The following is a 27701-nucleotide window of genomic DNA, read 5'->3' on the forward strand; positions in this document are numbered from 1 at the left end:
GAGGAGATGTTCATTTGTGCTGGATATTAGATTCCAGTTATAAGTGATATCATCTGGTATTTGTCTTTGTCTTTCTGGCTCATTTCACTCAGTATGAGATTCTCTAGCTCCATCCATGTTGCTGCAAATGGCATTATGTCATTCTTTTTTATGGCTGAGTAGTATTCCATTGTGTATATATACCACTTCTTCCTAATCCATTCATCTGTCAATGGACATTTGGGTTATTTCCATGTCCTGGCTATTGTGAATAGTGCTGCAATGAACATGCGGGTGCACGTGTCTCTTTTAAGTAGAGTTTTGTCCGGATAGATGCCCAAGAGTGGGATTGCAGGGCCATATGGAAGTTCTATGTATAGATTTCTAAGGTATCTCCAAACTGTTCTCCATAGTGGCTGTACCAGTTCACATTCCCACCAACAGTGTAGGAGGGTTCCCTTTTCTCCACACCCCCTCAAGCACTTGTTATTTGTGGATTTATTAATGATGGCCATTCTGACTGGTGTGAGGTGGTATCTCATGGTAGTTTTGATTTGCATTTCTCTTATAATCAGCAATGTTGAGCATTTTTTCATGTGTTTGCTGGCCATCTGTATATCTTCTTTGGAGAAATGTCTATTCAGGTCTTTTGCCCATTTTTCCATTGGTTGATTGGCTTTTTTGCTGTTGGGTGGTATAAGTTCCTTATATATTCTAGAGATTAAGCCCTTGTCGGTTGCATCATTTGAAACTAGTTTCTCCCATTCTGTAAGTTGTCTTTTTGTTTTCTTTTGGGTTTCCTTTGCTGTGCAAAAGCTTTTCAGTTTGATGAGGTCCCATGGGTTTATTTTTGCTCTGATTTCTATTGCTTTGGGAGACTGACCTGAGAAAATATTCATGATGTTGATGTCCCAGAGTGTTTTACCTATGCTTTCTTCTAGGAGTTTGATGGTTTTCTGTCTTCAGTTTATGTCTTTCAGCCATTTTGAGTTTATTTTTGTGCATGGTGTGAGGGTGTGTTCTAGTTTCATTGCTTTGCATGCAGCTGTCCAGGTTTCCCAGCAATGCTTGCTGAATAGACTTTCTTTTTGCCATTTTATGTTCTTGCCTCCCTTGTCAAAGATGAATTGACCATAGGTGTCAGGGTTTATTTCCGGGTTCTCTATTCTGTTCCATTGGTCTGTCTGTCTGTTTTGGTACCAGTACCACACTGTTTGGATGACTGTGGCTTTGTAGTATTTCTTGAAGTCTGGGAGAGTGATGCCTCCTGCTTGGTTTGTGTTTCTCAGGATTGCTTTGGCGATTCTGGGTCTTTTGTGGTTCCATATAAATGTTTGGATTGTTTGTTCTAGTTCTGTGAAAAATGTCCTGGGTAATTTGATAGGGATTGCATTGAATCTGTAGATTGCTTTGGGTGGTATGGCCATTCTTACAATATTGATTTTCCCAATCCAGGAACATGGAATATCTTTCCATTTCTTTACATCTTCTTTGATTTCTTTGATTAAAGTTTTATAGTTCTCAGCATATAGGTCCTTTACCTCCTTGTATTCCGAGGTATTTGATTTTGGGAGGTGCAATTTTAAAAGGTATCGTATTTTTGTATTCCTTTTCTAATATTTCATTGCTGGTATACAGAAATGCAACTGACTTCTGAATGTTAATCTTATATCCTGCTACTTTGCTGAATTTATTAATCAGTTCAAGTAGTTTGGGGGTTGAGTCCTTAGGGCTTTCTATGTATAGTATCATGTCATCTGCATACAGTGCCAGTTTGATCTCTTCTCTTCCTATATGGATGCCTTTTATTTCTTTGGTTTGTCTAATTGCTGTGGCTAGGACTTCCAAAACTATGTTGAAGAGCAGTGGTGAGAGTGGGCATCCCTGTCTTGTTCCAGATTTGAGTGAGAAGGCTTTCAGTTTTTCCCCATTGAGTATTATATTTGCTGTGGGTTTCTCATAAATGGCTTTGATTATATTCAGGAATGTTCCCTCTATACTCACTTTGGTGAGGGTCTTGATGATGAATGGATGTTGGTCTTTGTCAAATGCTTTTTCTGCGTCTATTGAGATGATCATGTGATTTTTGACTTTTTTCTTGTTAATGTGGTGTATGATGTTGATTGATTTGCATATGTTGAACCATCCTTGTGAACCTGGGATGAACCCAACCTGGTCATGGTGTATAAGTTTTTTGGTATGTTGTTGGATTCGGTTGGCTAAGATTTTGTTGAGAATTTTTGCATCTATATTCATCAATGATATTGGGCGATAGTTTTCTTTTTTGGTGGTATCTCTGACTGGTTTTGGAATGAGGGTGATGGTGGCATCATAGAATGTCTTTGGGAGTATTCCTTCTTCTTCCACCTTTTGAAAGAGTTTAAGGAGGATGGGCACCAATTCCTCTTTATATGTTTGATAAAATTCACCTGTGAAGCCATCTGGTCCTGGACTTCTATTTGTAGGGAGTGATTGTATGACCTCTTCAATTTCATTTCTAGTGATCACTCTGTTCAGTTGGTCTGTTTCTACTTGACTCAGTTTTGGCAGGCTGTAAGATTCTAGAAAATTGTCCATTTCTTCCAGATTGTCAAACTTGTTGCCATATAGTTGTTCATAGTATTCTCTTATGGTTTTTTGTATTTCTGCTGTATCCGTTGTGATTTCTCCTTTTTCATTTAGAATTTTGGTTATTTGGGTTCTTTCTCTCCTCTTTTGAGTGAGTCTGACCAGGAGTTTGTCCATTTTGTTCACCTTTTAAAAGAACCAGCTCTTGGTTTTATTAATTTTCTGTATTGTTTTTTGAGTCTCTATTTTATGGATTTCTTCTTTGATCTTTATAATTTCCTTCCTTCTGCTGACTTTAGGACTTTTTGTTCTTCTTTTTCTAATTCGTTTAGGTGGAGGGTTAAGTTGTCAATTTGGGATCTTTCTTCTTTTTTGAGAGAGGCCTGTATTGCTATAAATTTCCCTCTGAGCACTGCTTTCGCAGCATCCCATAGATTTTGAGAGGTTGTGTCTTCATTATCATTTGTTTCAAGGTAGTTTTTAATTTCTTTCTTGATTTCCTCATTGACCCATTGGTTTTTTAGTAGCATGTTGTTGAGTCTCCATGCAGTAGGTTTTTTCTCTTTCCTTTTCCCATGGTTGGTTTCTAATTTCATGGCATTGTGGTCAGAGAAGATACTTGAGGTAATTTCTATGCTCCTAAATTTATTGAGATTAGCTTTGTGTCCCAATATGTGGTCGATTCTTGAGAATGTTCCATGAGCATTTGAGAAGAATGTGTATTCTGCTTTTTTTTGGATGTAGTGTCCTGAAGATATCAATGAAGTCTAACTTTTCTATTGTTTCCTTTAGGATCTCTGTTGCTTTATTGGTTTTCTGTCTAGAGGATCTGTCCATTGATGTGAGGGGGGTATTAAGTTCTCCTACTATGATTGTATTCTCGTCAATCTCTCCCTTTATGTCTGTTAATATTTGTTGTATGTATCTGGGTGCTCCTGTATTTGGGGCATATATGTTGATGATAGTAACATCCTCTCCTTGGATGGATCCCTTAATCATTAAGTAGTGTCCTTCTTTGTCTTTCTTTATGTCTTTTGTTTAAAGTCTATTCTGTCTGATGTGAGTGTTGTGACTCCTGCTTTTCTGTCATGTCTATTGGCGTGAAATATTTTTCCCCACCCTTTCACTTTCAATCTATATGTATCTTTTGTCCTAAGGTGAGTTTCTTGTAGGCAGCATATTGAAGGTTTTTGCCTTTTTATCCACTCAGCCACTCTGTGTCTTTTGATTGGGGCATTCGGTCCATTGACATTTAAGGTGATAATTGATAGATGATTATTTATTGCCATTTGAACCTCGTGTTCCAGTTGATTCTATGGTTCTCCATTCTTCCTTTCTTTTTTTTTTTTTTTTGGTTGGATGGTCTCCTGTTATTATCTGTTTGAGTGTTTTGTTTTGTTTTTTTTAATTTTTTGCAAATGAAATTAAGAAGAGAAACACACACACAAACAAACAAAAAGGGTTATTTCCTAACATCCCTTGCCCACATTTTATGGTTTTGATGACTCTTTTTTATTTTTTCTTTTTAATTTTATTTTGTTTGAAGCATGTTCATGATTAAATCTGTATGCTGGCTTATTTGAGTGAGTGCTCTCTGATTGTGGTTTCCTCAGTCCTAGTTCTTCCTCTTCTTCTTCTTTTTTTCTTTTCTTTTTTCTTCCCTTTCCTTCCTTTCTTTTTGGTTTAGAGAAGCCCTTTCATTATTTCTCTTAACCTGGGTTTTGTGTTGCTGTATTCTTTTAGTTTTTGTTTGTTGGAAAACAATTTTATTTCCCCTTCTATTTTAAATGATATTCTTGCTGGATAGAGTATTCTAGGTTGCATATTTTTTCCTTTGAGCACTTTAAATATCTCTTGCCATTCTCTCCTGGCCTGTAGTGTTTCTGTAGAGAAATCAGCTGATAATCTTATGGGGGTTCCCTTGTAGGTAACATTCTGTTTTTCTCTTGCTGCCTTTAGGATCCTCTCTTTATCACTAACTTTTGCCATTTTGATTATGATGTGTCTTGCTGTGGGTCTATTTGGGTTCAGTTTGTTTGGGGCCCTCTGTGCTTCTTGTATCTTGAACCCAGTATCCTTTAGATTTGGGAAGTTTCCATTGATAATTTCTTCAAATATATTTTCCATCCCCTTATCTTTTTCTACTCCTTCTGGAATTCCTATTATGCATAGATTGGCTCACTTTATATTATCCCATAGGTCTCTTATATTGCTTTCCTGTTTGTTGATTTGGTTTTCTGTCTGCTGACCTGATTGGGTGATTTCCATTATTCTATCTTCCATATCACTGATTCGTTCTTCTGCATTATTCATTCTGGTTTTTACTGCCCTTAGTTCAGTTTGTATCTCTGCAACTGAATGTTCTAATTTTTCTTGGCTCCTCCTTATATTTTTTAGTTCCTTTCTGAGGGTATCTGCATGACTGTTCATATCTTCTCTTAATTCCTTCAGTATTTTCACTATTTCTCTTTTGAACTCCAGGTCTGTCAGACTGCAGAGATCTGTTTCATTGTTGACAGTTTTAGGTGAGTTCTCCTGTTGGTTTGACTGGGGGTGGTTTCTCAGCTTCTTCATCTTGCTTATTGTTTTCTTTCTCCTGAGGGAGTTGTACTTTCCGTGATCAGGCAGTGTTTGCCTTGTCACTGCCGTGGAATGTTTCCTGAGTTCTGGCATTGTTGGTCAATCTTTTTTGAGGCAGTGTGGCTTTTCTGGAGTGTTGATGGGGCTAACAGTGTTTCTTTGAAGCAAAGGAGGACTGGGAGGTCCACACCACGATGGTAGCAGATTTCACTCGGTCAGGCAGAGCTTGCTCTGGTGTTTTTAGGCTGTGGGGTTCTTGCAGGAGGTTGGCAGTGTTGCGCAGCTGGGGGCTAGAGCAGCTATCTGGGTCACTGAGAACCTAAGAGGCTCTTCCCTAGGGCAGCCTAACTCAGAATGGCCACCTCCAGAGCCGAGAACTTGGTGCCTAGGCCCCACCCAGGCGTCTTAATTTTTGGTGACTGTGCCCACAGTTCAGATGGTCCGTTCGGTTCTTGATCGGCTTTTCAGTACTCCAACTTACTGCTATACTCTTCTCTGCATCTGGAGATTCCTCCGGTTCGTCTGATCTTTCCCCCGAGTAGGTGACTTTCCAGGGTGCGGGATCCCTTTCTCCTCCTCAGTTCCCTTTCGGGAGCGCCCGTTCCGCTTGGATTCACCTTCTCTCACTCTCCTCTTTTCTCTTGTTTTGCCTAGTAATATCACAAACTTCTTGCCGTTATTGGAGTTTAGGTTCTTCTGCCAGTGATTGGTTGCTGTTCTGTGAGAGTTATTTGTTCTTTTTTTGTTGTGTTTGTGGGAGAGGGTGAATGTGTCCCCCTACTCTTCCGCCATCTTGTCCGCAATCTATGTCGGGTTCTTAACCCACTGAACCACAACAGAAATTCCTGGGTGGCAGTTAAATAATTAAAAGACAGATAGTTTTAGTGGTACCTGGTAATATTCTTGCAGGCTGTGATACACTTATTAGTAAACCATTAGAAGTGGTCTTCTTGTTCCCTGCAAGTTCCTTTTTATATGAACAGGAGGAGTTATCTGATGATCTCACAGATCTGTGATACTAAGGACAGAGTTATTTGAGAATTAAGGGGAGTGGGTAATACACGTCCAAGGAAAAAAATCCCATAAATGTCAAATCCTAACAGCAGCTACCATTTATAAAGTATTTACTGTATATGACAGGCATGAACTTAGCACTTTACATGCTTTAGCTCATTCAATTATTGCAAAAACTAGATGGTAAGTAATACTTCTTATTTTACCAGTGAAGAAGAAGGAGAATTTCAGTGAGTTTACATAATGAATGTGCTCTAGATCATGAGGCTCTGAAGTGGTGATAGGACAAGAAGCCCAATGTCCTGGAAAAGAACATGGATTTGAGACTCAGACATGATTTTGATACTGACTGTTTAGTTTTTCTTTCATCTTTTTCCACTTTTCTTTGTTGTTGTGATTACTTTTTAGATGTAATTCATATTTTCTTTTCAAACATTTTCCCTTCTTTCAATTATCTTTCCTCCCTCAGAGTGGCAAAGATCAAAGTAGGTCCTTCACAGCAATAAGCATAGAAACTTAGGTATCCAGGTAAACCTCACACTACTCAGCCAAGTATTAAGATTAGTGATATAATTAGATTTCTGTAAAAAAAAAATCCCATTTTGATAAAATGAATGAAATGAAGTTAAGATTTAGCGATTACTATTGAATTGGCAAGAAGAGCGTGGTGATTTGAGGAAGATAACTAGACAAGCTGTTATGGAAATGCTCTACAGCCTGTAAGTAATGCAGGGATTTCTATCTTCACATAATTACTTTGGTGCCTGTAAAACAACCTAATTAGTCCTTTATCTCTTAGAACACAATACATTTATTTAGTTTGCATTATCTTTTATCCTTACTATTTTTTATTAGTATTTAATATAATAATTTATAGTATAACAAGTAGCTTGCTATTCAGTTATATGATTTATGAGGAGGACATAAAATTTACCCTTTTTTTCTTCATAGTTCAGAATGGGAAAAGCTGCATATCCTTCTATTTACACACACACATTTATGAACATATGCATATATCTATTCATGTGTTTACATATTCACATATACATACATGTACCTCAAAAATTATAGACAAGTTATAAAAAGTAAGAATGAAAGAGACATGTTTCCATGATATTGTCAGACATAAGATTTTCTCTGAGTTAATGCTTTACATGTAAATAAAACCACAGGAGGGCAAAGCTGGTGTGGTTTATCCTCAAAGTTTTCATTTATTCACAGCTGCTCAATAGTAGCAATGATAGTTGTTACCACTGTAATTTATTGTCACTTGGAAAGTGAATAACAATTTTTAAATTCTATTGAAAAGCATTAAGTTTACTGGCTCTATGGGGTTGGCAGAAAGGTTCAAATAAAAAATTTATATTTTACATTTAAAAAATATATTTTATAAATTAAAGTTTTATAAGATAGACATAATTTTAAATGTTCTATGGTGATTCTATCTCCATCACAATTTTTTGATTCTTTAAGGATTAAAACATCATTAATTCTTGCTCTATCCTTGCCATGTCTTTACTTTGCCTTTGTCTTAAACCATTCAATAGTCTTCATTATTTTTTATAGGTACATGAGAGATTAGTGTTGACATTAATTACTGACTGCAAATACCCAGTATAATTTGGTATAATTTTCCTCTCACTTTGAAATAAGTAATTTAAATTTTGTAGTGAACACTGATTTTTAAGGGATGGGTTATATGAAATTTCAGATAAAACTGAAAGCCTTAATACAATTGAATATGCTTTTTGAAGTTTACATATTCCTACCTTCCACTTATTTTTCAAGTTGGCAGAAATGTTATATACAGATCAAAACTATTTCCATTTGGTTTTAATTAGATTTATATGAGTATATCAAATAACAGGAAAAGTAAATCTATATTATAGTTTGATTTTAAGCTAGCAGCTGTCAGTACTAGTAGTTATTGCTAGTCATAAAGATATATTTCTTGGAAAACACTATCTTAAATAATCATATGAAGGTGAAGAATCACCACATGTAATTACGGAAAATAAAACAATATAAAATTACAAAATGGGCTATGACATCCATTCAAGGCTTTATAAGTCTACTCTTTCTTAGTATCTTTATAATTTAGGCAAATGATCTCCAACATCTCTAAATTGTCTTTTTCTTAGAAAGGCATGATAAAAATACATAAAATTATTAGAAATTTAAGACAGTGGCTCTAAAACTATCCTATCTCCCATTTAACTCAAAACACAAAAATCCTTTTGGGACTGAGACTACTTTTAATTCTTTTGTATCCCATATTGCTCTTGGTGCTTAATAAATACTTCATGAATGAGTCTCAAGGTAATGAATTTCCCTTGAGGTATATAAACTTCTATTTTAAATTTCTTCCTAGATTTTCTTAGGAATGACATTAGTGTAGTAGATAGCATGTTCTTTTTTCTATTTATATTCAAAGGTCAACTATTTTTGATCTATCTAAATACTAAAATATCAAAATTCTTTAAAATCTTCCATGTGTGATTTGATCATCTTAATGCACTTTATGAAATTAAACAATCATCTCACACACTGCCTGACATTTACATAATTTAGACATATTTTACTACTAAAGGTCTTGCTTTTGTATATCTCAGAATTCACTTAGTGATGTTGTTTTCAGAATATTGGATTAATGTGTCTGCCAGAACATTCATTAAGTATGGAACCAAATTTCAAAAGATGACTCATGTCCAGATGTCCAGGGCAAAGAAAAAATTACTTTTTGTCTTCTATATGTGGGGCCATAGTTCTTCAAAGGGTTCATTTAAGAACTGCATGTGTTATTTTTTGCATATATTAAATATTAGGCTTCAGGAAAAGTGGCTATCAGTTAATATAAATTTACTCACTGAGTAAAGTCAATTATTTCAAAAACTAATTTGTATTTCAGATAGTGACATATCTTGCAAAAAAGCTAATTATATTTCCAGAAAGAGAATTATCAAAAATGCCCATAAATTCCAATTTTTAGAATAATTTAATTAATAACAGATTGGACCACTGTTTAAACAAAGACCACACAGGTTAGAACAGCAAGAAAAGAAAAAAATTAGTAATTATTCCATTAATTCAGATCCATAAACAGGAAAACTAGGGAATTCAGACTACAAAATTTAGAGATTACTGGGGTTGATTATATTTTAATTAGCAAAACCAAATAATTATGACTTTTTCCTTCCATTCTGATAACTTGGTTTCTACATCCATTGATTAATTCCAAAAATCTAGACGTTATTACCAAGAGAATGTGTAAAATAATCTGAAGTAAAGTAGGGTCTATAAATAGGAATCTCCAAGTCCATGATTTTCTTTTCTGCGGAAAGTTTCATTTGTGCCATATATTAGATTCCAGGTATGTGATATATGATATTTGTCTTTCTCTTTCAGACTTTCTTCACTCAGTATGAGAGTCTCTACTTCCATCCATGTTGCTGCAAATAGCAATATTTTATTATTTTTATGGCTGAGTAGTATTCCATTGTGTATATATACCACATCTTCCTGATCCAATCATCTGTCGATAGGCATTTGGGTTGTTTCCTTGTCTTGGCTATTGTGAATAGTGCTGTAATGAACATGCGGGTGCATGTTTTTTTTTAAGGAAAGTGTTGTCTGGATATATGCTGTACAGTAGGAAAAAAATAATGTATTGGGAAATATAAATAAATAAATAAATAAATAAATAAATAAATAAATAAATAAAAATTAAAATATAAATAGGAATCTACGTCATAATGGACCTCTTTTATTTTCGGCCCTCAAACAGCCCCAGTCCATTGTTTACCTAATACTTCAGGCCACAATTATCAGCCCGTTAGAGGGAAAACTCAAGATGATGCCTTTTTGCCTTCTTAGTTTTTAAGAGTAAAGTTTTGATGAATGCCCAAAGGGTAAACATCCTTTCATGTGACACCATCAGAACAGTAAATAGTCAAATGATAGAAAAAGCAATTTATATTTATTTTTAACTCAATCTATTTTATTATATTTATAGTTGTACAATGATCATCACAACTCAGTTTTATAGCATTTCCATCCCAAAACCCCAGCCCATCTCCCCACCCCCACCAACCTGTCCTCTTTGGAAACCATAAGTTTCTCCAAGTCTGTGAGTCAGTATCTGTTCTGCAAAGAAGTTCATTTTGTCATTTTTTTAGATTCCACATGTGATAGAATATGATGTTGGTGTCTCACTGTCTGACTAACTTCACTTAGCATTTAATTTCTAGGTCCATCCATATTGCTGCAAATGCCATTGTTTCTTTCCTTTTAATGGCTGAGTAATTTTCCATTATATATATGTACCACATCTTCTTTATCTACTCTTCCATTGATGGACATTTAGTTTGCTTCTATGTCTCGGCTATTGTATATAGTGTTTCAGTAAACATTGGGATACATGTATCTTTTTGAGTCATGGTTTCCTCTGGATAGATGCCCAAGAGTGGGATTGCTGGGTTAAATGGTAATTCTATTTTTAGTTTTCTGAGGAATCTCCATACTGTTTTCCACAGTAGTTGTACCAATTTACATTCCCACCATAAGTGTAAAAGGGTTCCCTTTTCTCCACACCCTCTCCATCATTTATTATTTGTAGACTTTTAGCAGTTTATTTTTAACTGAGACATTCATCTCCAATCTTTTGAGACAGGAACAGGGAATTGGAATTCTAGATTTACTTTCCTGCTTAAGGCACACTAATGATGCATCATCTAAGATTTCGAACTTCAGTGTCCTCATTTTGAAGCAATAAAAAGGCATTAGCAAAACATTCTGAATGCAGATTCTTTTTCCATTGTCACTGTATTCCTCCCATACACTTGCTAATAATCTTTTCAGTTAACTCTCCACATATAACTCAACAATATTCCCATTTTGTCAATTAATCTTTGTGTGTCCTTCCAAAGCACTCAGAATCATTTTTACAGGAATAACTTCCTTTCACACTCAATATGTCATTATTTACCATAATATTAAATAAATTACACATTTTTTAAAATATAATAACACATGTCCATCAAAGAAACTAGTTCAGGACTAAACCAAGACCTCTTAGTAATGTAAATGCACTGGAGGGAATTGCTGAGTATGGATGGGGGTCACCCAATAGGTTTAAGTAAGAAAGTAGGAGAAAAATATATACTCCTATAAGGCATCCCAGATCCACTGCATCTGAATCCCTTGTGCAATATAAAAAAATTTTCTCAGGTTATTCTTATACACATTCAATTTGATAAACACTTCTGCCATATTATAGAGCACTTTCTAACATTTAGTAAGGGGAGAAAACTGCCATGCTGTAGAGCAGCAATCTCCAGGGTAAATCCAAGGGAACTGTTGGAATACACCTTTCGTTGCCATCACTAGTGAAGTAAACATTTACTGAGTTGCTGTTTTAATATTTTAAAGTTAAAAAAAAATCTTCCTGGTACCAAAATTTCTTTCCTATATGAGGGAAGTGTCCTATGTGCTTAGCGGAAAGCGGGGCTTATCTCCCTGACAGAAGGTAAATAAATCTAGGCATTTTGTTCCTGAGCTAGTGTACAGGTATATGACCTGGTTTCAGTCAATTGGGTGAGCTTTCCCAGGACCTGATATCCTAAAGAAGTGAGGCAAAGATGGAGGGGCAGTTCAGGATTATTCAGGCTAGTTGTGGATCAAGATTCTGGCAATGGCAGAGCAAATGTGAAGAGACAGCAGTGCCATCATGGTGAGAAGAATTCTCAATGAAGTGGTGGCAGTGGGAGTGTCTGAAACATCAGTGTCCTAAACATGTGGCTATATCAGAGTCTTGGGGGCACTCTAGGATACTTAGCTTCCCTTGGTTACTGCCTGGTTCTTAATGCTTTTCATCTTTGTAAACTATTTCATAGATATGTAGTAGTATATTTACATATGTACATATGTTCAATAAATATGTGTTTTTTCTTAAGCTATATATAATTAGTTTTGACTAGCACAACTAAATGTATACCCTTCTTTGGGTCAGATATCTGTGGACTCTTCAACCCTCTGACACACATGGCTGAGAATACATCTTCTATTAGAGTTCCCATCTAATGCATCTTCTTTTAGAGTTTCCAAAGCAAAGGACTGACATTGCTGCTATTTAATTACAGTCTGGATTTTTTTTTTTTTTTATGATCAGCTACAATGCAATCAATAGAAATTTGCCTATCTGGTACTTGTATTTTGAAAAATGTAATAGTATTTCAAAATCAGATTGTTTTAATTATTTAAAAAAATAGCAGAGTAAATGATATGTGGATCCATCTGTTTACTAGTATATACCATAGTATTTTTATTTCCATGCTAGCAAAAATAGTTTCAGATAGTAATGCACCAATTAATTGTGAGCAAATTTACTCAGCTAAGGAATAGCACCAAGAGTTCTACTTATTGTCACACTTTCAAAGTGAATGATTAGTAACATGTATAAAAATTCTGTAAAATGTGTAAGCTAATCTTTCCAGTGTTTGTGAATAATTTTATATTAAGACACTCCTTCCTTAAATACCTTCAACCTCCTTGAGTAACATTCATGGATTCAACAGGTCAATCAATTTACTTGGTAATTATTTTTCTTTTAACTAAAATTTCTTTTAGCCAACATTTTAATGTTTTGTTGATTTTCAAGTTTTCAAATCATTTTGAATAATATACTGCTACTCAAGAGAAACCATGCCTTTTTTACCTTAAGATAGTCATTTTCAAATGTCAACTGAATGAATTATCTGAATCCTTTTCATCAAATACAATCATGTCTATAGTTATTACAGAAGTTATGTATATGTTTTAAATACTATTTAATCAATAAGATTGTTTATGTGGATGCATTTGATTCAAAACAGCAAAAACTTTACTCAAATTGACTTAAAGAATAGTGGACTCACATAACTGAAAGTTAAGAGAAAGAACAGATTTTAGATTTGACTCAGCATCTCTATCATATTATCAAGGAATAAAGTTCTTTCTGTCTCCAAGTTCTATCTTTCATGGTACCATATCAAGGCTGATTTTCCTTATGGTAGGAAAAAAATGTAGTATTTACAGATTCCATATCCATACCCTATGCCCTAAAAGGAGAGAAAGGATAAGCTTTTTGTAGTTTTCTTAGAAAAGCAAGAAACTACTGCTCTTAGAATCCTGAAGAAAATCTCTTTTTAAATTTTATTGCCAAGATTAGGTTTTATGCCCATTGCTAAAATAATTTATTTTGTTAAAGAATTACCTTACACTGACTTAATTAGAACTGTTGTCTGTCAATTTGAATCAAATGAGCCAGGTTAAATAAATGCCATTAGAGCCTAACCCTGGAGCTTCCCTCCAACCTATAATGCATATGGTAAATATTGCATAGAATATTTACCGACTTTGCATTATATTCCCATAAAGAGTGTATAGTATGATATGTTATATCATGTAAAGAGTATGACGTAGTTCGACAAGATAAACAAAAACAAAAACACTTAAAACTGTCAACTGATTAAAAATAATGCACAGTGTAAAGACTGCAAGTTTTATTAAGGGACATTACTGAGGACTGTAGAATGGGAGATATCCTATCGGACAGCTCTGAGTAACTGCTTCAGAGAAGTAAGGGAGGAACCAGGATATTTATAAGTTTTTCTTTTTCTTTTTTTTTCCCCTGGGGAAAAACTTGTTGGACATAACAAGATGTTGTTAATCACAAAGAACAGACATCTCAAGTTAATGATTTTGATGCTTTACTTTGCACAGAAAGATGCAAGAATCTGGGTTCATTGATATTATCCTTGAAATATTCATCTTAATTATCTAGGGCCAGTATCCAAAGTACAGAATGATTTGCTGGTTTTCTCTATCCTGAATTTCCCTCAGGCAGTGTTTGTGGGAAACTGCAATGACTAATGGCTAAATCTCTGTAGAATTGGAATATCCAACAACATTCTTTGTTTACATAGCAAAGCAGGTTTTCTTGTTTGTTTGTTTTTTGGGTTTTTTTTTTTTGTTTGTTTTTAGGGCCACACCTATGGCCTATGGAAGTTTCCAGGCTAGGGAATCAGAGCCACAGCTGCTGGTCTACACCACAGCCACTGCCACACCAGATCTGAGCCTCATCTGCAACCTACACCACAGTTCACAGAAGGGCCAGATCCTTTAACCCACTGAGCAAGGCCAGGAATCAAACCTACATCCTCATGGATACTAGTTGGGCCCCTTACCACTGAGCCACAAATGGGAACTTCCCAAAGCAGTATTTTTTAACAGTCTATTATACATAAAGAATAAAATTTAAAAAAATTATAAACTATACAATTAATTTCATACCCTATATTCTAAATGTATTAAATGAAAAATAAGTTACAATATTTTAATTTACTCCTCATATGCTTGGTTTGAACATAGAGTATAAATTTCTCTTTGCTATCCCTCAGCACCTAACATGATGACTTACTCATATTAGACATTTAATGAAGACTTTTGAGTAGAGTAAGTCAAGAAGATCAATTTTGGCTCAATTACTCACTTTGTTTAAGTAGACAGAGCCTACGTTATAAATACATCTTTAGAGTGAACTTTCTAAAACAAGTAGTTCACATCTTTTTCATTACTAGAATAAAAAAAATGAGGGAAAAAAGCTGATTTACCTATTTTGTTTGGTTTTATTACCTTAATATTGCTGTTTACTCAAGGAAATGAAGGTAAGGGAAGAACAATGGAGAAAGGGCAAATGCAAATGTTTGGAGCATAGATTGAAGCAAATCCATCCTTATGTTAATTGTCAAGTGCCTGCAAGGTGTTCAATTGAAGTTGTCCTTGGAAGGTGACTGGTCCTTACCCCTGATGAGTAGATACTGAAATATTACAAGAATAAAGTCCCAAATAAGAGTAAAAAATTATCTAAATATTGAGGTTTAGGTCATATATAAAGATAGAAAACAGCAGGGATTACGTTGAAATAAGAACAAAAAAAATCACATGTGTGTGAAATATCACCATCTTCTGCAAAGTTTATAAGATGCTAAGGGTTATATTAATTTCGTTGTATTGTTCCCTCCCCTTTTTATTTAATGACAGATTTTCGAGTGCAGAAATCTAATTTTTCTTTGTTGATAAACATCAGGCACTGTGCTTTTCAGGGGAAGTCTCCCTTGAATATGCTAAAAAAATGTATCTTCTTAGAACACTTCTCTCAAGAAACAGTGTAATTAGATGGACTGATAGGTCTTGAGATAGTAACTCTACAATATACAATCACTTACTCTCTCTGTTCTCTATATTTAATTGTAATGGAAAAAAGATCATTTTTTTTTTTCTGTTTCTTGGGCTGTAATTCAGTAAGATGATTAAAAAAACCAAACAACCACAAACTATATGATGTAATGATTAACTGTTTTGCTTAGTGGGAACAATTCCAGTTGGCACTCAAAACACATTTTAAAACTTCTAACAGATCAGTACAGATATCTTAACTTTGTTGTTACATTCTTTATGAGGACTGTTGGGAAGTTTTCCAAAAACATAGTCTGAATTCAGCCAGTCTTTTCAAGAACTGTCACCCCCACACCATGTATTGCATTCTGTCAATGGTATTAATAGAGAGTAAGAGCACTGATGCTTAGAGCAACGTAAGCCCTTCCTTTCCCACCAGAAAAACAAACAAAAAACAAACAAAAACACTACCAAGTTATGTCAATTATCTATTGCTCCAAAATCACCCCAAATTTAGTGGCTTAAGACAATTATTTATTTTTTTCAGAATTATTCAATCTGGCCATCTAGATTGGATTTAGCTAGGCAATTCTTCTGGTCTGGGACAGGCTGGCTGTCTCTTGATTGTGTTTATGTCTGCAACTAGTGCCAACTTGGCTCGGGAGTAGCTAATGTAGGAAGGGCTCAGCCAAGCAGCTCCCCACTTTCAAATGTGTTCTTTCATCAGACTAACCCAGCATTTTATCATGGGGGCTTGGCTCAGTTCCAGAGAAAGAAAGGAAACACAGCAGACCCTTTGAAGCATGGACTCACCATAAATGGCACATTCATTAAGACCAAACCCAACTGAAGAAGTAGGGAAAGAAACCCCACCTCTTGATGGAAATGGCTGCAAAGTCATATTTTGGGGTGGCCTGCATATAGCAAGTGGAATAATTATAGCCCTTTTTGCAAACAATCTACCACACTTGTCTTTCTGCTTCAGTTGCTGCAGAGTGAGTTTATGGCTTGACAATATCAACTATGGTCTGAATTTTGCTAGTATAGACCATATTCAAATTTAGCCGAATGGACATTTGTACTATAAATACTGCAGGCATATATTTTGTGAATTCTCATGGACATAGAATCCAAGTCACATAATCTTTTCTAATGTTGATATAAATACAGTATTCCACTATTAACTATGGAGATCAATTAGTATAATCCCTAAAAAGAGTGAGAAACAATTGTGAGATACTGACTTAACCTTATTCTCTCTGCATGCAGCATGCATTAAAAGACATGACTTATTATTTAGTGTGATTTCATTTAGAAGTTTCTCTACAGGGGGTATAATGAATTTTAATTAATGTTTAGTGGCATTCTTTGACAAACCATTTCTGAATATAAGAAGGAACATTTGAAAGAGAGTCATCATTTTCATCATTAATTTTCTAATTCACACACAAAGAAATGACTCATGAAGACTTTCGATGCCTTTGTTTCAAAATTCATTTTCTTTAGTTTTCCTTTGCTTTAGCTGAGTGGAAAAGATTTGTCAGTTGAGCAAAGATGCTTCATCTCCTTCACTGATGCTGCTGGGAGTTATTAATTAGGTTTCTGAGTTTGGTGCTGCTCTTTCCTGGTCACCGTGATGTGTCATTGAAACAGACCCATTAAAATGAGTGATGTGTGTTGTAATTTCATTAGTGTCATCAATAATGTATTACACTTTCCTTTTAGCAGTCTCTTTGTGTTGTGTGTGGGTCAGGATGACTGTATGTGCTACATTTATAAGATCCAAATTGTTACAGATGAGAGAAGATAGGCATGAGGGTGGAATTAATGTTATTTTAAACATGATAACTACTAAAATGATTTCAATTAAATAATATTTTAATTAGGTCTGATGTCTCAACATGCTGTATGAGATACATTTTGTGTGTATGCAAATAGGATGGTGATTTATTGAATTAATAACACAGCCTGTTCTTTTTGCCGGGAAACTTTTCTGAATTGAACTAAAGCAGGTGTGTGTAAGAGCAGGAACTGTTCACTAAGGCACGTGATTTTTGCAGTTACAAAGAACAGACTCAACATGGAAGCTCTTCAAGGGTATTTCATCACTTCTTTCCACCCTATTTTCCTACCAGACCTGTGTTTTTGACTGGCTATTGGTCGATTCCAAGTCTGTCCTAATCTGAAAAATATGATTTTATCACTGAGAAGGAGAGACATATTTGAATCCTCCAACAGAGTATACATTGTTGAAATATTTTAACTCCATTTAAATGAGCTTTAATTTTGGTCACATAACATAGAAATAGAAAGATATTTTGGCTTAGAAGCTTCCATCAGAAACATTGATCTAATTGAAATATTTTCAAAGGCAAGAATCATCTGTTTATTAAAAAGTGGTAAAGGGAGTTCCTATCATGGCTTGGCAGCTTAAGAACCTGACAGTGTCCATGAGGATGTGGGTTCAATGCCTGGCTTTGCTCAGTGGGTTAAGCATCCAGCACTGCTGTAAGCTGCCTCTTAGGTCATAGATGTGGCTCGGATCCATCATTGCTGTGGCTGTGGCATAGGCCAGCAGCTGCAGCTCTGATTAGACCTCTAGCCTGGGAACTTCCATATGCCACAGGTGCAGCTGTAAAAAGAAAAAAAAAAAAGTGGTAAAGTAATAGTTTTGCTCCCGAGTGATTATCCTGGATACTCAGTTAATGACAGAATACTAAAAAGTATATGGAAATGTGACAAAATAAAAATGTGGCTGCGTTTTTATAATTTTTGTCTTCACTCAAATTTTTAAACTAAAATAATATGATGATATTTTTTGGAAAAGGGCTCCAAACACTAACATTTATTTTCTGTAAGCAGGACGCTGAATGGCTTTTAGTACACAAAAACAAAATAGTAAAAGACAAAGTACTTTGGAAAGTCAGTAGGAAAAATGATCCTTCTCATGAATATTTAAAGATATATTTGTTATTCTCAATTTGTTTTTAAGGTAAAACAATCTATCAAGGTAAAAAATTCTATTATAATAAAGATCAACTGACTTAAGTTGTACCAGCAACTACTACAAATGAAGGCTCTCTCTTAGATTATGATGAAAAAAATCCTATTCACTTCAACCAGAATCTAAGTATCTGTAGTTTTAAGCTGATTTGTATCCAGTTGGGTAGAAATGGATATGAGTGTTTATCTTACATAATAGCTTGCAACAGACTACTACTTGAATCATGTAGCATATGGAAAATGTGTTTAGCTCCTTGTAGAATTTAACAAACCAAAAAAGGATCCATTTGTATGCACATGGCTTGTTTACAGTCATTATAAAAGTATTACTGTGTTGCTTACTAGTTAGAAAAAGCAAATGTTGGCACACTGCAGATTCCATTGCACTGGTCTTTAAAAAATATGTTTGCTTTCCAGTTTTAAAAAAACAAACAGTAATTGTATGTCTTGTGCTTTAGACCTATTTATTCTTTTTAGGATGCACTTTTTTCTTTTTTTTTTTTTTTTTTTGGTCTTTTGAGGGCCATAGCTGCAGCATATGGAGGTTCCCAGGCTAGGGGTCTAATCAGAGCTGTAGCCACCAGCCTACGCCAGAGCCACAGCAATGCCAGATCCAAGCCACATCTGCTACCTACACCACAGCTCATGGCGATGACAGATCCTTAACCCACTGAGCAAGGCCAGGGATCGAACCTGCAACCTGATGGTTCCTAGTCAGATTCATTTCCGCTGAGCCATGATGGGAACTCCTAGAATGCATTTTTATTCTTCCATATTATCTCTCTTCTTAGATGCTTTATACATGTTATGGCTGAAGTTTTGCATAAATATATTAGAGACTGTGCTCATGCTTAAATGAATTGTCATTGAGGGATTAATCCGGTAACCTTTATGAGCATGTTTTATTAATATCACCTTATCATTAAATTGAATATTAATAATATTTAAAATTTAACAACCAGAGAATGTGTATATAGGAATATATTTCATGCCAGTGGGTTTTAAATATGTGGAAAAGTCACTATAACAGCTCCAAAATCATTAAACATACTTCCCATAATCTATTAATTGCACTGGTACAACTCATTTAAGGAACAGTTCTGTGTAACAATGACTATAATATCTTTGTCAGCATACTGAGCAATATGCCCTCAAGGAATGGAAATATTTGGTACAACTTTTGAAACTACGTTTGCAAAATATTTTTGCACTCTTAAATTCTAGAAATATAGTTGCTATGAAATGACTTATAACTAAACTTTAAACTGATAAAGTAGAGGAAGACAGTCCAAAACTATGAATATTATGCAAGATAATCAAACATTTTTATTATATTTGTTTAGTTAGTCTTAATGGTAAAGTAGTATAAGTTGACTGTGAAGGAATATTTTATTAAATAGTTAAATAATGAAAATATATTTTATATTTTTTTTTCTTTTCTTTTTTGGCTATACTCACAGCATATGGAAGTTCCTGGGCCAGGGATAGAATACAAGACAGAGCTATGACCCATGGCACGACTGCAGTAATGCCAGATCCTTAAACCACTGAACCATAGTGGGAACTCCTATTTTATACTATTTTTATCCTTTACATTTAATATTACACCAATTTTTATCTATCTACCTACCTACCTACCTACCTATCTAAATAGTTCACTGTGAATTTAAACATGTTGGCTATGTATGCTGGCACTAAGAACCCACTCCTTTTTTATGACAACTAAAGATTATGTTAACATGAAAAAAGTAACTTTTGTACAGCTTGTGTTATGTAGGAGAATACATATGATTATCTGGGGCAGTTTCATCTTCACTGGAGAAAATTTGGTGGCCGTATAAAAGTTTCTTTGTATTTGTTTCTTTATGCTTCCACCACACACATACTCAGTCTTAATAAAAAAGGAATAAAACTACTATTTAGGAAAACTTATATTAGGTGTTTTTCTAATTCTCACTATTTTAGGTAATTTTGATATAATAAGAACAACTTTTTTTTTTGTCTTTTGTCTTTTTTGTTGTCGTTGTTGTTGTTGCTATTTCTTGGGCCACTCCCGCGGCATATGGAGGTTCCCAGGCTAGGGGTCCAATCGGAGCTGTAGCCACCCGCCTACGCCAGAGCCACAGCAACGTGGGATCCGAGCTGCGTCTGCAACCTACACCACAGCTCACGGCAACGCCGGATCGTCAACCCACTGAGCAAGGGCAGGGACGGAACCCGCAACCTCATGGTTCCTAGTCGGATTCATTAACCACTGCGCCACGACGGGAACTCCAAAAACAACTTTTACACTTAAAACATTTATATACATATATCTAGGTGTATAATTTGTTTTATGATTATTTTAACATGGTCCAGTGACTTCTGAAAATCTTTTTAACTTTAAGAATGCTGTAGAAATGCATAAGCAATCTCTATTTCGAGGAGAAGTCTCCTTGTAAAAGTAGATCTACATTTTTCTCAAAGTACAGTTCATAGTTAGAGCATTGCTCATGACCCATTTGCCTCTCCAGTTGGAAGATGTTATTCTTCCTCCCATATTCAGGGAATATATATTTCTTAATACAAAGTTTACACCTGAATTCAAGAATATTTGTAATATAAAGAGTATCTTGCACTACTCTATGTAATTCATAAGTGTACTCATAGACATGAAGATCAAGGATACTGGATTATTAGGGATAGTTCCCATTTCAAATAATAGGTTTTGAAAAAAAATATCCTCTGAATTCAAGGATCTTCTGCCCCACTGCCAGCCAACATGTACTATTATCAAATTAAATTTTTCTCCAAAGACATAATATCTGTTTAAGTTGTTAATGTACAAATGCAAAGTAACCTGAATTGGTGTATTTAACACTGACATCAGAGGGTCCACTAAATTTCCAGCACTGAACAAACTCTGATAAAAACTTAGGTAAATCAAATCACTGTGATGGAAGACCTCCTATGTTCACAACACTGAATTAAACATGATAAGGAAGTAACACATTTCCCTGACATGCAAAACATTGCTATCATAATGCATCCTTGAAAAATAGAGGGATCAAGGTCCCACAACAGAGAAGAAAAGATGCTGAAAAGATGGAGAAGTTAAGTATCTTCAGAAACTAGTTGGATGTAAGGAAAAGAGATGACTTTCAGGGTTCTGGCACAGACAATTAGGTAGATTTCAGTGCCCATCACCACCACAGAGTAGAGAGGGAAGTTCCTCAGAGGCTGAAGTAATGGAGCCTCAGTGATATAGAAAAAAATGATTGAGAACTCTATATAAAACTGAGATTAAGTATAATTTAACTAATTATTGCACTGTGGCCCTTGTTCCATCTTCTCATTGTGTAACTCATATCTTTGTCGCCTTTCATCTGGACGAAATTGTTCTCTAGGCTTTATATAACAGCCAAAGTAATTATTCCAAAATAAAATCTACCTTTCTTTCTTGCTTTAAAATGTTCATCACTTTCCTAAATATATAAATTTTATAAATATATATATATATATATAAAAATGGGCAATAGCTTGATAGGGAAGGCCCTGTATGATGTGGCCATGGATTACTCTACCAGCTCTTCTCCTATAGCTGCCCACTCTGGCCATACAGGAACAATGGCACTGATCCACTAAGAATAGCACTCTGTTCTATAAATTCATACCTTTGCATATGCTGTTCCTCCTACACAGGGCACTGATTCTACTTTCCAACTTGGTTACTTTCCTATACCCCTGTCACTGGTAATTTCCATTATCCCTCAAGATGAACTTGAAATATTCTCTTATAAATTTTTCCAGTGGCAATTCTTCATCTGTTATCATTAGACCTTACATTTCTAATATAACAATTAGACAACTGTATTTTAATTATTTATGTGTCTGTCTCTCTTATTAGACCATGAAATTTCAGCTCATTTCAGGTAGTTTGGGTTAGGAATAAGGCAAATGATGCAATAATCCATAGTTTGCTAACAAAATGTGTCTCTATCAGTTAGTAAAATAAGATAAGGAGACATTGAAAACATACCAGTGACAACACTATCACACCTAAAGTGTTAACAATTTCTTAATTTAAAAAAATCCTTAATTAGTATTCAATTTTGTACTATTCATTCTTTTAATTGTTTGAGTAAAGACCTAATAGAGCCCATACTTTGTGACTTGTTGATGTTTATTTTAGTCTTAAGTAGCAGTTTGCAATCAGGGGCAATTTTGCCTGGTAAGAGACACTTTGGGCAGTCTTGGTTTTTTTCAAAAGCTATCAACCAAATGGTTGTGTTCTCCCAAAATACATGTGTTAAAATGGAGATGGGCCTTTAACCAGGTTAGATTAGGTCATGCAGGTGGGACCCTCATGATGGGACCCTCATGATGGGACAAAAGAACTTGTGAAATGAAGACATGTGATCTTTCTTTGTATATGCACAGGGCCATATGAACACATAACTAGAAAGAGGCCCCTCACCTGATCTTGGAATTAGCCTTCAGAGCCATGAGAAATACATGTCTGTTGTTTAAGCCACCCAGGCTTTGATACTCTGTTATAGCAACACAAACTAACTGAGACAACTAAAGGGTGAGTGCTACTGGTATCTAATGGGTGGAAGTCAGGAATACTGTTAAACATCCTATAATGCATAGAACAGCTGCCACAGTAAAGAATTATTCCCTCACCCAAATGTCAATAATGCAAGGTTGAAAAACCCTGGTCTATACATTCCTCCTTCACCTATTTCTTAGGGGAATTTATTTGCTGAAAAAAACTGGATTTTTCTATCTCTTCTATTTCTTAAAAATTAGATTTAGAAGCGCCATCATATACAGATTCAATTCTTTTTTTTTTTTTAGGGCCATGGAGGTTCCCAGGCTAGGGGTCTAATCGAAGCTGTAGCAGCCAGCCCGCACCAGAGCCACAGCAACGTCATATCCGAGATGTGTCTGCGACCTACACCACAGTTCACAGCAACATCAGATCCTTAACTCACTGAGCAAGGCCAGGGATCGAGCCCACAACCTCATGGTTCCTAGTCGGATTTGTTTTTGTTGTGCCACTACAGGAACTTCCAGATTCAATTTTTTAACAAAACTAATCCATTTCATAAGTAGTATTGTGTATTTCCATCAGGAGGTACATACTATCTGATTCTCTCTCTCTCTCATCACTATATGAAACTTTTGATGATCAATGTCTAAATCCATTAATTCAAGAGAGGTCAAAAAAAGATAGTATTATATTTTTATAATTTTTTCATTTATTAAAAACATCACTATTTCTTGGAATTATTCTTTATAATGTTTGATATGAAAATAGCATTGTGCATAAAACATGTACTCATTCTGTATTACTTTTTAGAAATATCCTGTACCACCTCGATGGGAAGACAAGCCAGTTTTCAATACTCCTGGAGGCCTGGGAACACTGCAAGTCACTTGAATCAAATGAGACCCTTCAAGAAGCCCTGTCAGAGGTGTTGAACAGCATTAATGCCGCTCAGGTTTACTTCAAAGCAGGACTTGACGTGTTCGAGAGTGTCTTAGTTGGAAAGAATTGAGAAAACTCTCAGCATTTTAAAAAGTTTGTTTACAGTTCCTCAAGTGAAAGCTCTAATCTGACCAGATTTTCTGATATTGAAGACTTTTCTCCCCAATAGCTTTTTATAGAAGTATAAAGCTATTCTTTGTATTTTTTTAATGTACATATAAAAAGAGCATTTTGCACAATTTTTCTTTTATCTACATTTCCAATGATCTAAAAGTGAGTTATTGAAATAATACTAAGATTTATCTATGAAAAAGAAATCTGCTGTATTTTTATATGTAGAGTATTTGGGGGAAAATTTTCCTAGAAATTCTGGAGAATTTCTGCTCCTATGGATAAAACATGTGGGAACAGAAATGATTAGAGCTTTAATGACCTAGTTTCTATAATAGAAATCAACAGTGAATATGGTTTCAGGTTAACTTCACTTTTAAGTATTCAATATGAAGAACAGGTATTCTGATCAAGTGATTGGTTGACCAAAACCACTCTGAATGTGTCTATTTTGTGAAATGAAGTGCCTGTTTGTAACACAACTAGATATAGTAATACACTGGTTATGAAATTGTGTTTTTTTAGGTATTAATGAAAAAAAAAAAAGAGCCATAAACATTCCAGGGGAAAAATCTCAAGGTAGCTGCACAGAGCAATTTAAATGTAAATTTTTTTTCTAAGAACTTATAAGGTGACTAGCTTTGAAACCCCTAATTTGTCTCAGTTGATTTTGTAAAATTTTCAGGAGTGATGTATGTCTTATGAGGGAGAAAATATTTCTTTCTTCCTGTGTTTCCGTTGGAAGCACTGAAATAGATATACTCTAAAATGAAAGCATCTCACATTGCTCTTCTTTAGTATATCTTGTCTGAAACTCCTTGCTGCAAGGCGGTTTTCACAGAATACCATATAATTTCCACAGGAAAGTAGCAAAGTTTCTCTTTGAAAACCCAAAATACCTTAAAAAGCATCAAATTCCTATTTCTGACACTAACAAGAAGGACTTATCATGAACAAAATAGTTGTTTTGATCAACAAAACCTCCTTATATCTATGAAGAAACTTTTGATATTTTTTCCCTTCTTCATTCTTAATTGTGAATAAGATGACACCATAGAAATATTCATGCTTCTACTTTTATGCAGAAAATACGCTGTTACTAGAAGAGCATGTCTTTGTCATGCTTCAGTTCTCTCATGTTGAAAATGAGGCTTTTCATATGACACTGTCATTGAATGGACTTGTTTCCCGAAACCACAGTATTCTATTAGTTGACAGTTTAAACTTTTCGCTTACCTTTAGAAATTGATTTGGTATTGGATAAAGCAATTCCCCTTAGGAAACATAACCTCAGAATATTTCATGTGAATCATTTCTCTAACACACATCCCCAGCAGATACCTCCAGAGTGACTTCACAGACAGTGCCTATAGGTCTGAATCTTTGCTTTTTATGAATGAACATAAACCTAACCTTAGTTTAAAGAAAAACTAAAGTTAAAGGGGAAGAATTAATCAGCATTAATTTATTGATTTATAAGGGTCAGCTCTCCCTACCATAAGTAATGTTTATATGCTTAAGACAAAGAAGAGAATTAGAGCATTTAGCTAAATAATTCAAGCAGAAATCCATTTTCATCAGAATTGCCTGTGTGCACATATTTTACATAAGAAATGCAACTATCTTGCAATGTATATTTCTTACCCAATGTACTTGTCTGAAAAGATTTGCTATGTTGAGGAGTGTCTACAGGAAGGGGCTGAGAACCAAGCTCCTGCCTTTCTCAAAATCAGTGCCCTCTTGCTGCACGGAAAACAAATGGGAGGAATACGCATATAGATACATGTCAGATCAAATAATAGAATCCTTTATACCGAAGGATCTAACATATTGAATCGAGGTTCAGTGTGATCTTCATTTGGAGTCAAATTTAAAACAAAGACAAATAATTATCGGTTTGGAAGTTCATCATTTTAGAACAAAATCCTAACTAAACTCACTTCCTTAATCTGTCAAAGCATTGAGTGCACAAAATACTTGTTTGGGCACTTTTGTTTAAAGATTGTATACTTATCTAAACCATATTGAACAGTTTAAAATCTCAACATTCTCTAATTTGTTTTTCTTCTAGATTATAGGGTATTTGCTATTTGAAAACTGAAAATAGATAACCATAGTTTAACATATTTTTATTCATCTATTTAAGAGATTATGAAAAGAAACAAAATTAAAACAGATGCCCACCAATTCTATAAATGCTGTACTAGGTCATTGCAATAAACCTCTGAGCTAGGAACATTACTGCTATGGGGTGATTACCTCAGGGTCTTGTCAAATTTGTATCATTTTAATTTTCCCTAATAGATCCAAGTAAATAAAATCCTATGCAAGTTAATAACAAGTGCTTTTTGGTGAATTGGTAGTAGGATTACATTGTTGCTGGGCTATGTGGGTGCCTGGTACTTCTCGCAATTCTTCATACATAGTATACCAAGACATAATGAATCATAAATGGCCATCCTCCCAAGAAAAGGTGGCTGATGTACACCATTGCAATTTGTGCTCACATGGGGTTCCCATGGGATACTGCCCTTTGTGAAGAGCACAGATTCCAGAGGCAAAAGGAAGCCAAGATATTCTGGACTAAAACCTACAATGTTACCTTTGGCCAGGAAAGCATCAGCATCCTCATCAGATAGAGTAACTGAAGATAAAGTGATTAAGAAATGGGGTAGAGTCACATATTCAAATAGAAAGAATGCTGCTAGGATTTAAGCTTCTCTGCTTTCTCATGTAGTATATCTGGCTCTGGTTCTGAGTTACAGGGTTATAAATGATATTTTCCACTTACAGTCTATGTAACCAGCCATTCTGCCAAATGCTGTATGGACTAGATTCACTGCTTTTTAAACTAAGGATCAGTTCATTCTCTCACTATACCTCAAAAACAAAACTGTCTCAGAGATTCTATGCAAAGAGCACAAAGACTAGGTACTTGCAGGGGATGGTGAAAATCTGTATACAACACCAGTGGTCATGAAGGAGGGCAATGAAAATTCTTTTATGAAAGGACATTTTAGCCCTATATGAAGTCAGCAATCTAAAGAAGTATTTCTCACAATGTAGATTTGGGGGAAGGAAACCTAGGAATCTTCATCTTCAGCAAGATTTCCTAGACAATCCTTATGCACACTGAAGTTTAAGAATGTCCTCCTCTGCATTAATCCTGGGTCCTGAGAAAACATTACTTGATGACATATCTAAAGAAACTGAGGGCTCAAAGTAATAAGCAATATGTACATCTGTGCTATTAATGGCACCATTAAAAAGAGAGGGAGTGTATGTAAGCATTGCATCTTTCAAAAATGGACACAGATACAACTAACAAAGACTTTTTAATGTCTTTGTTCTAATTGAATCCTCATGACAACTCATTTTAAAAAATAAAGAAACTTGGTTGAATGATTTGTCCAAAGTTCCACAGCTAATAAAATTTGTTGAGATATGTGTCTCTGCTGGGCCCTCTGAGGTCCAGACCAGTGTTTTTCATGCTAGATGGTACAGGAAGTTAAAAATCTTTTGGTTATAAGAAGCGATATAATTTGAAACTTTTAATGCATTTCCACACAACTGATCAGACTATATCATCAGCCACTTTGCTAGTTTAATGGAGGAGTATGAAGAAACCAAATTGCTCTTACTGATTGTCTCCTCAATAATGGTGTGTATATACAGATAAACCAGAAGATATCTATAAAAACATTAAGAGTAAGGGCACCACTGTAGAATATCATGACAACCAGATGTAAAATGATAACAG

General features: G+C 35.0%; 1 protein-coding gene across 1 annotated transcript in view; it reads left to right on the plus strand.

Moving 5' to 3' along the window:
* NAALADL2 (N-acetylated alpha-linked acidic dipeptidase like 2) overlaps positions 1-26033 on the plus strand; it is a 967277-nt gene extending 941244 nt beyond the window's left edge. The window contains exon 14 of the mRNA XM_047786685.1: positions 23702-26033. Coding sequence (XP_047642641.1) covers positions 23702-23900 — 199 coding nt within the window. The 3' untranslated portion in view covers positions 23901-26033. The remainder of the gene's footprint in view (positions 1-23701) is intronic.
* The last annotated feature ends 1668 nt before the right edge of the window (positions 26034-27701 follow it).

Source organism: Phacochoerus africanus, chromosome 1 (assembly GCF_016906955.1).
Source record: "Phacochoerus africanus isolate WHEZ1 chromosome 1, ROS_Pafr_v1, whole genome shotgun sequence".
Classification (NCBI taxonomy): domain Eukaryota; kingdom Metazoa; phylum Chordata; class Mammalia; order Artiodactyla; family Suidae; genus Phacochoerus; species Phacochoerus africanus.